Source organism: Anguilla rostrata, chromosome 12, assembly GCF_018555375.3.
Source record: "Anguilla rostrata isolate EN2019 chromosome 12, ASM1855537v3, whole genome shotgun sequence".
In the NCBI taxonomy this organism is placed as follows: Eukaryota; Metazoa; Chordata; class Actinopteri; order Anguilliformes; family Anguillidae; genus Anguilla; species Anguilla rostrata.
This window is the reverse complement of record NC_057944.1, coordinates 15,628,106-15,637,747: the sequence shown is the minus strand read 5'-3', so window position 1 is coordinate 15,637,747 and position 9,642 is coordinate 15,628,106. Positions and strand designations below refer to the sequence as shown.

The window sequence follows — 9,642 nt, the reverse complement described above, 5'->3', positions numbered from 1 at the left end:
GGATCACCTTTAACATAAAACTATGAAGCTAGATGGTTTACTTCCTCGTATAAAAAAGGAAAAAAACTTGCAATATTTTTGTTAAAATGATCCAAAATCTTTTTTATTCACGACCTACACATTTGGTAGACTTGCACATGTCTGTGCTGAACTTTGTGCAAACTTTTTTTTAGACAGCCAGTTCTATTCTGAAAGAAAGCCGAACAATATAGCCTACTTTAGACATTCAAGAAACGCGCTCCCGACATATCCGAAGGTTCTCGCCTTAAAGGGGAAGGCTTATTTTGAAATCATGTGACCAAATCGTCACTATTAATTTCGCTGTCATCAGTCGGAAAAGACTGAGAAATGACGAAATTTAATGAAACTTGAAATAAGTGACGTGTCGGAAACTGGTTGAACAAATGTTTAAGACTGAAAGTAAAGTGCAATTTCCGTGTAAGGGGGTCGAATCAAAGGATTGATCACACTTCTGCGGGCGCACAGGAGAAGCAGGAAACCAGAAGTAAAATATTCGGTTGCAGTAACTTGTCAACCGGAGCTACAGGGCCGCTCAAAGGCGATTAATAAAGTACGTATGGTAGCTATTTTTCTATAGTCATCCAGTTTATTGGCCAAACTGGGCATCAATGCGATTAAAATTTTGTTCGATGAACTTGATAGGAATACATTTTCGGCAGTATAAGTCATCTACAGAAGTTATATTAGTGGAAACGTTAGGCTACATTAACATTGAGAAATGTGTAGGCTATTGCGTATGATGAAGTTCTGCAGCAATTCTAAATTTCTGGTTTAAACGAGACTCGTTATTTTACAGGCTTGATAACTATCTCAGTAACGTATTAATTTCAAATGCGCAGTAGTCTATTTAGTCGAGATGCTTCAAGTAGTTATGTTTTCGTAGTATTTGAACGACGTCACCTACAACGTTTACACGTTGCGTGACAGGATAACCTTAGCAACTGGTAACGAAATCATCTAGCTAGGTTTAGAAACCGCATGCTGCTGGGTGGGAACTGCATCGCATCTGCGCGGATTGATTGATCGTAAAATCATCTGGACAGTTCGTTCTGCCCACTGATTTTATCCAGTTTTGATGAAGATCAGTGGATCTACGTAGGCTCTACTGATAAAGGCATATTTGACCCAAATCGTATGTGTTTATTATAGAGGGACACAAATACAGGCTTGGAAGTATATGCATTATGCAGTCAGAATGAACAACGTAGGGCAAGTATCGCTAACATGTGAAGCTAATATGACGTGGATTAATGCATGAAACCGAAGTTTAGTGGGGTAGGCAAGTGCTGTAAACATTAGGGGAACCATTGTATTGCAGTAATGAACAGTATGTAAGGAATGGTGGTAGTTCATAGTCCACCACCCCCCCCGCTACTGTTTAATGAGGGTGTTTAGTCACATGGAGGGTACAGTATTATAATCACAAGTATTTTTTTAAAATTGAAAACCACCACAAAATTGCACACATTTTGATGATCAGTCCTGTTAATGCTATAGGCATAATAGTTAAATGTCAATGGAGTATGAAAATATTAGTACATGAGTGCATATTTTTCCTCAGATTTGTGTATTTCATGTTTAGGCATGACATTTTCCTGATGAACAAAAAGTTCATATGGGTAGATGGATTGAAAATAGAATATTATTATGTTAGAATTAAGATAGTTCTGACACGTATGTTTTCCTTAACATTAGTTTTGTTTTGAATGGGGCTTGTGCAGGTGTAACTGCGACCTAAAGATGCTTTTAGCCACGTGCCATGATACCTCTTAGTAGTGATTCCATGGTTTGTGGAATTGAGGACCTAAGAGGTGGTAAAAAAACAGCACCATGACGCATATTTTAAAATCATCTCTAGGCATGGGGGCGACCCTCAACCTTTAGTAATGAGTGGCACAATTACCGTGTCTCGCAAGACATCTGGGAATTGAAGTTTCTGAGGTGGCAATCCTGGCATGTATGAATGGAGGGAATGCAGTGCGGCATTATCATAGCGATTCAGTAGCCAAGTTAAGAAGCAGTGCAGAGGCTATATGGTCAGCAAAAAACTGTTCTGCACAACCCACGTACAGTAGTGGTCTCATAAGGATTTTGAATTTTTCTGAAGAAAAAAATAACCGTTATTTGAAATTTTCCCATTATGTGTATTATAAATGTATTGTCATAATGTATGTGGATTTTATGTCAGAAAGATCTGTTGATCTATTTGAATTGTTTATTTTCACCTAGTGTTCTTTTGGAGTAAAGATTTGAGCATATTGTGCAGGTGGGTGAAGATATAGGTGGCACAGACTCTTATTTTTCATTTTAACCCAGGCTTAAAATCAACATCTTACAGAACCCTGTAAGTTTAATTTCTTATTTTATTTCTATTAGGACCAATGATGGTGAACCTGAATTGTGAATCCCTAAGAGGAATGTTGGCTTTGTTAATTAAGCAAACATTCCTTCTTCTGTGTAATTAATTCAACTTTAATATTCAGGTGGACAGATCACTTTATTTCTTTAAAAAATGGCCACAGTATCAGGAGACGTGGAACCGTGTGTTAAACTGGTTTACCTATGTGGTGTGTGTCTATATATCAGGCCCACCTGCGCTTTCTCAGCTTACTGGTCCATCACAACAATAACTCCATAAAATGGATGACTTCAGCTGCACCTAAATCAGAGCTCATGAGAGACAGTAGCAGCCTTACACAGCTTGGGGCCCTCACCAATTAGTCAGTCCAAAAATGTCTTGGATGGCTAATCTGATTGGCTGAGAACGGCTGAACTCGGGGTACGCTGCGGCTGGATCTGACGTGACAGTGGCACTAGTGCTCTGGCCTACAACTAATTTTCTCTTGGGAAAAATAGTTTCCACTGTCTCTCTGAGATTAGAGAATTTTTTCCAGTTTGTGGATCAGGGAGGAACAAGGGTGTATGTCAGCATTTAGCTGCACTGTTTCAGACAAACACAGTTGGTAAATGTTGCATATTTTCATAGCCGTGCATAAACACATTGAACACAGACTGTGTGGGTATGAATCACTGCCGAGCCGTAGTGCAGTAAGGTCTCCCAGCAGACAGTCCCGTGTTTGACACAGATCTTGTCCCGGCCCTGCCCTTTTGGGTGCTCATTCACAGCCATATCTGTGTATAAAGCATTTCTCAATTGTAGCTGATGCAGGATCGCTGTGCTGGTGCATTCCTGACATTGCAGACCCTGAGGGCACAGTCAGCTGCTGTGTGTGTTTGTTTCCGTGCATGCGCGCGTGTGTGTGTGCCTGTGTGTGTGTGTGTGCGTATGTGCGTGCGCACGTGTGTGTGCCTGTGTGTGTGCGTGTGCGTGTGCCTGCGTGTGTGTGTGTATGTCTGTGTCGTTGTGTGTGTGTGTGTGCCTGTGTGAGTGTGTATGCCTGTGTGTATGTATTTGTGTGCCTGTGTGTGTGTGTGTGTGTGCCTGTGTGTTTGTGTATGTGCGTGTGTGCTTGTGTGAGCATGTGTACGTGCATGTGTGTGTGTGTGTGCTTGTGTGCGTGTGTGGGTGTATGTGTGTGTGCCTGTGTGTGTGTGTGTGTATGCATGTGTGTGTGCGCGCGTGTGTGTGTGTGCCTGCGTGTGTGCGTGTGTGTGTATGCATGTGTGTGTGCGTGCGTGTGTGTGTGTGCCTGTGTGCGTGTGTGTGTGCCTGTGTGCGTGTGTGTGTGCCTGTGTGCGTGCGCGTGTGTGTGTATGTGTGTGTGTGTGAGAGAGCTGCACTCATCCCATCCTGCCCTTCATTTGCTTAGTGTGGGCGGTGCAGAGGTGTCGGCGCGTGGCTGCCCCGCGGCACACAATGGCCCGTTTCAAACCGGCGCTGGAAATTTGTACATTCTGGGGGTGACAGCATGTTTTGGAAGTTGCTGCAGAAGTTCAACAGCATTGCCCTTGTCTGCCTGTTACTGCGAGTTCTTGTGCGGCAGATGAAGAGGTCAGGGGAAGAATTCAGGATGAAAGCAGAGAAGTTTTCCACTCAGATTCCCAGAGTTTTCTCACCCTCTTTCAAGTGAACGCAGTGTGTGATTAGGCGGTTGTGTGTGATCGGGCTGGTTACACGAGGGAGGGAAGCTGGCCTGTTTTACAGTCTGCCCCTCACTGTATTGCCTTGCGGTGGCATCAGCAGGAAGTACTTGCCCATGACCTCCCTCTTTCCCACGAATCAGGGTTATAAGCCTGTCTCCTCCCGGCAAACACATCTTGTGCTGTGGTCAGAAAGCGCATCTCTGTGATTTTTTTATCCTGTTAACATCAGACTGGGAGAACCCCTAATCTCTGTATCGATCCTGTGAAATTTTAGGTGTGACTCTAAGCGTCCGTTACAATGAGGAGCAGGCAGAGGGGTGGGGCGAACCTGGGCCTGCTGCTGCTGGCCTCTCAGATCTTCCAGATGGGCGTGAACAACATCCCCCCTGTGACTCTGGCGACGCTGGGGCTCAACGTCTACCTGTTCCTGGCGCCCCTGGCGCCGCTGATGCAGGCGTGCATCAGCGTGCAGACGTGCTGGGGCAGGGACTGGCGCCGCCTGCTGCTGGCCCCCCTGCACCACGCCGATGACTGGCACCTGTACTACAACATGGTGTCCCTGCTGTGGAAGGGCTCCCGGCTGGAGCGGCGGCTGGGCGGGGCCTGGTTCGCCTACCTGCTGTCCGTCTTCTCCCTGCTCACGGGCGTGGCCTACCTGCTGCTGGAGCGGGGGCTGGCCGAGCTGACCCACGACCCCTCCTACGACATGCAGTGCGCCGTGGGGTTTTCAGGTGTGTGTGTGTGTGTGCGTGTGTGTTTGTGTGTGTGTCTATGTGTGTGCATGTGTCTGTACACAGTACGGGCATTTGTGTTTATTTCTATCTCAAGATTTAGATTGTAGCAGCTACTGAGCAAATCTGTATGTGTGTCCAAAGTGGTGTTTGCTGAATCGCCATTTGATTAGATATTGGCAGGTAACAGTATTACTCTAGCACTTTAGAGCTCAGTATTCGCCTGAAATTTCTTCACGTTTTAAGTTGAAAAGGATATTATGACTAGCCGTTCTTGCCAGTGTCCATAGTATCCAATTTCTGCCCCCCTCTGTCTTCCAGGAGTGCTGTTCGGTTTAAAGGTGGTGAACAACTATTACTACCCTGGAGGAGCCACCAACGTGATGGGCTTCCCAGTGGCCAATAGATATGCCTGCTGGGCAGAGCTGATCCTAATTCATGTGATGTCACCAGGGTGAGTTCTACTGGAGCCAGTTTAAAGCAGCGCTATGTGCCTTTTCACCAAAATTTCCAGTATTTATACATTTCAGACAACCCACATCTCCATCATTCTCACGAGGGGAGGGTGAAATGTGCAGAGATTTCCACCAGATCAGGCCCTTCAGGTTGAACTCTGACAACAAAGAGGTCCTGACAGGATTTTTTTTAAATAAAAAAAGATGGACCACACTGCCCCCTGCTGATGCAACTGCATTCTAGTTTTTTTAACTTTCCGGCTGCAGCGACAATTATGTAAATGACTTTATGCATCAAATTGTGCTCAACACACTTGTTGATCCAGTCATTTCATGCATGTGTGTGTATGTGCTTGTGCGTGCGTACATGCAAGTGTGTGCATTTGTGTGTGTGTATGTGTGTGTTTGCATGTGTGCATGTCCGTGCGTGTGTGTACATGTGGGTGCGTGTGTGTGCATGCTTGTGTGTGCATATGCATGCATGCGTGTTTGTGTGTGCGTGAGCATGTGTGTTTCTGTGTGATAACGAGTAGCCTATACTGATGAAAAGAGTATTGACCACACAGGACCTCATTTGTGGGACATCTGGCTGGTATCCTTGTGGGGCTTCTCTACACCACAGGTCCTCTGAAGTCTGTCATGGAAACATGTGCAGGTGTGTCCCCACACCTCCCTGCATTTCTCCTGTCATCACGCTCATGCCCAGCTGTGTCCCTCCCCCCGTTCCTCACACCCATCTCTCTGTCACATGCATCTCACCCCTTTCCTCTTCTTCCTGACACTTATCACCATAATTTAATGAATGTGTGTATGTTCTGTTTATGAATATGACTTACATTTATTATATTATGAATCTGCACATATTCTACATGAACACCATGTCATACAGTAAACTTATAATAAACAGTGTATGGTAATTTTTTTTTTGACAATACACAACTTCTGCCAAGTAAAAACTCCTTCCAAATAATTATTTATCACAGTTTTATCTTAATTTGTGGAGAACCTCTTGTTTCCTGTTTCAAGTAATATGTTATACAGATAGATGTTTTGTGTGTTTGTGCGAAGTTAAGAAATGGTTATATTTTAGGGGTTTTGACATCCAATGGATACAGTGCAGGACAAAGAAACTACTACAGTTCCTCAGGTATGACAGTGCAAGCGCATGTATGAGACCTATAAGACGGTTCAGTTCAGTAACACTGCACTATACTTCACACTTAGTAAGCAATTTCAGGTAATCATTACTTCTCACCTCTTTCCCTTTGTGCAGTGTTGATAACCTCTGACGTTTGACCCCTTTCCAGTAAACATCTTCTGCAAGCTGTTTTTGGCATTCAGCTGTGTTAGAGGTCAGGCAGAGGTCTTTGTGATCAAAGGCTGCTGTATTGGTGTGAGGTTCTAGGCCTTTGTCCTGTGCGCTTTCAGTTGAACAAGTCTTTCAAGCAAATTCCAAAGAATGGCAGACATCTAATATTGTGTAATTAATTTAATAGCCTATGCTTACGGGAGTATATTGCAGTATGGCTGCTAGGAAGATATCATTTTCATAAATACTGAATCTCATTCCGTTGAAATACTGTATACTGAAATTTATTATTCACTTTCTGGTACTAATTCTTGTTGGTGGTTTGTGCGGGTACACCATGCAGGATACAGTGGTTATGGTGGGACACGTTCAAATTATCCCTACCCCCAGAATGAGTCCCCCAGGACCCACACTTCCCGCCCAGGGTTCCACCCCTATGCTACTGGCCTATCAGAGGAGGAGGAGTATGAGGCTGCAATCAGGGCCAGCCTTAGAGACAGAGGTGAGTAACCATTAGTGGTTTTTATGACCATATTAACTCATTAATTTTTTTTTGTTCTGAGCATTTTAGAATGACAATAGGGATTGAGTTCACATGGTTTTAGACAAGACTGTATTAGGTCTGTTTAGTTCTATATTAGCTTTCAGTAATTGCAGGATTGTTGTGTGGAGTTCTGGTAGTTTGTTCCCATAGCAGTTCATGACCTTTAAACAGACTGCAGAAATTCTACTTTTCTACTTTCTAACTGATTGTTGGTCTTAAGCTTTGGTTTTACTTGAATAACAAGTACTTGTCATCTGAATAATCACTTGGCATAAACCAAAAAGCATTCTCTTAATTGTCTCACATTGGAATGTCCTCTGTTTCATCTCACACACACACACTCTCCCCATTCCATCTTAATTAAATCTGGAGGCATAATGTGGTTTGGTTTTATGTGTATCCTCCTTCTCAGCAGTGTTTTTTCCATGTGTCCTTTAGGGGGCGCTGCTCACGAAAGCCCAGCCTATGGGTTTAATATCCCACAACAGCCAGATATTTTGGAGGAGGTTCGACAGCGCAGACTGCAGAGGTTTGACCGCTGAGGAGGCTCGCTGAGAGGGAGTGGTTTCCCCTGAGGAGTGCTCGGGATGAGATTGGGCGATGAAGGGTTAACTCTGCGGACTTGGGTGGCATGAGTCCCTCCTCCTCCGCTTGAACTACAGCCAAAATGTGTCTGTTTACAAATCTGGAAGTAGTACGAAGATCAGTCTTCATCAGACTGCCTTCACATCCAGCTAAGTGCTGAGTATCTTATACTCTGATAGGCTTTCACATAATTCATTGGCCCCAGCTTTTTAAACCATACACAGTTTTCTCTTAACATGGTTTGCCCGCTTTGCAAATCAGTGGCCATTTTTAATGGAATGAAAGTAAACCTGGTCAGGAGTGGACGGACTCCTGCTCAACATCGGTGGACTGAGCCGTAGGAAACAGCTTCGTTTTGACTGAAAGGACGCTGCTTGGTTATTGAACAGGTTATTGTTTATTGTATTTCCTAAGCTGATTACAAAAATATATTGTGATTAAAAAAGTATATTTCAGTATGTCCTACAACATGTTGGATTTGTAATACATTTACGTATTTGTACATATATTCATTTATTTTTTTGTAAAATAAAAATGTATTTTTCTTTTTTGTTATAAGGTATATAAAGATTTGCTGAACTATTCATAAGGATTTTACAGAATCCTCAAAGACAATGTTAAACACTCTTCATACATACCAGTGTGTGTGGCCGAATTATTGAACAACAAAACTTGACTCACTATTGAGAACAAATATCTGATATAAGGTGTGAGGTTTTGGCTGTATTTTCTCATGGAAATACTTGCAATACTGGCATGTGCCGAGAGAGATGTAGGGGTGTTGGTGGAAGTGTGCGGTAAGGGTTCAGTGCTTGTAGGGGAGTCATCCTGTTTGATTAAAAATCAGAGACTGATGGTATTTATCATTAGTGTATCACTGTCTGGATTGACTCTAGTTTCAGAATCGGATATGCCCCTCCCCTACTACTTGTGTCCATCCGGTCAAACTAAAGTGCTTCTTCAGACATGGCCTCTGGTAAAAGTCTTCAGAAGCCCAAGGACTAGGCTGGGAACTGGTCATGCCATTTTTAAAAGCTCAGTGAATCCAACGTGAGCACAATCCGTTTAAAAGCAGCGGTGGCTAAGAGCTCTTAAAACAACTGAACATATGACAAAGAGATGCAGCTTACAAATGTTTATTTGAATATCCACAAACCCTTTGATAAGATTTTAAAATCCTCCTTTTAAGATAAAATGTTTTGAAAGGTGAAGTGCACAGTCATCTATGGCATTTGAGCTTTGCTGCTCTGTGGTGCTGGTGTAACTGGACTACAATTACCAGGGAACTGGGCTGAGACAGCATAAGAGAGGCGTACAGGGAGCGTGCGATGTCTCGTTAAACGCCCGTTCAGTAAGTGACAGGCTATGTCGTGGACTGTCACAACATGATGTCATGTCTACTTTATCCACGGCCTTGTTTTCAGCAATGATCACTCAATCACTGTAGTCACCAAGACAGCAATCTGCTTAAACTCAAAATATAAATGCATTGATTTTGCAAGGAACAATGGCAGCTCTGTGTTATGAACAAGCAATTTTTATGTCATTTGCACTATATGGAAGATGCCAAAGATTAAACTAGTAGGTAGTATAAAGTATTACATTTCAGTAACCATGTAAAGTATACTTGGCTTATTATATAAATAACCGAGTCAGAACACTGTTGTGTTTCAAGTAGAGCAAAAACTGCAAATTATGCTCCTGTTACTGGAATGTGAAAAGTTTCAAAACTGTTACTTGAAAGTTTCAAAACTGGATTTTCTCCTACTCACCTACGGCACTCAGAAATGAACACGAATAGTTTGATGTAGGCCATTGCATAATACAGCAACCTGTGGCTGCTGTAATAATAAACCTGTTGAACACAACCTTGTCTATTATTGGATGAATTGAACATCTAAATGCAGTGTTCAACCTGCCCATGCTTACAAATAAACGGCTGAAACATTTAAA

At 43.1% G+C, this 9,642-nt stretch overlaps 1 protein-coding gene across 2 annotated transcripts; it reads left to right on the top strand.

Moving 5' to 3' along the window:
• The first annotated feature begins 288 nt into the window (after positions 1 to 288).
• rhbdd1 (rhomboid domain containing 1) lies at positions 289 to 8,247 on the top strand. 2 transcript variants are annotated; one of them, XM_064301446.1, is made up of 7 exons: positions 292 to 571; positions 4,340 to 4,796; positions 5,118 to 5,250; positions 5,818 to 5,906; positions 6,342 to 6,398; positions 6,904 to 7,062; positions 7,543 to 8,247. In XM_064301446.1, exons 2-7 carry the CDS (start codon positions 4,364 to 4,366, stop codon positions 7,644 to 7,646), a joined length of 975 nt encoding a protein of 324 aa, XP_064157516.1. In that variant the 5' UTR covers positions 292 to 571; positions 4,340 to 4,363; the 3' UTR covers positions 7,647 to 8,247. The 2 variants fall into 2 exon arrangements, with proteins under 2 accessions (XP_064157517.1, XP_064157516.1); XM_064301447.1 differs by lacking the exon at positions 6,342 to 6,398 and having other exon boundaries at positions 289 to 571.
• The last annotated feature ends 1,395 nt before the right edge of the window (positions 8,248 to 9,642 follow it).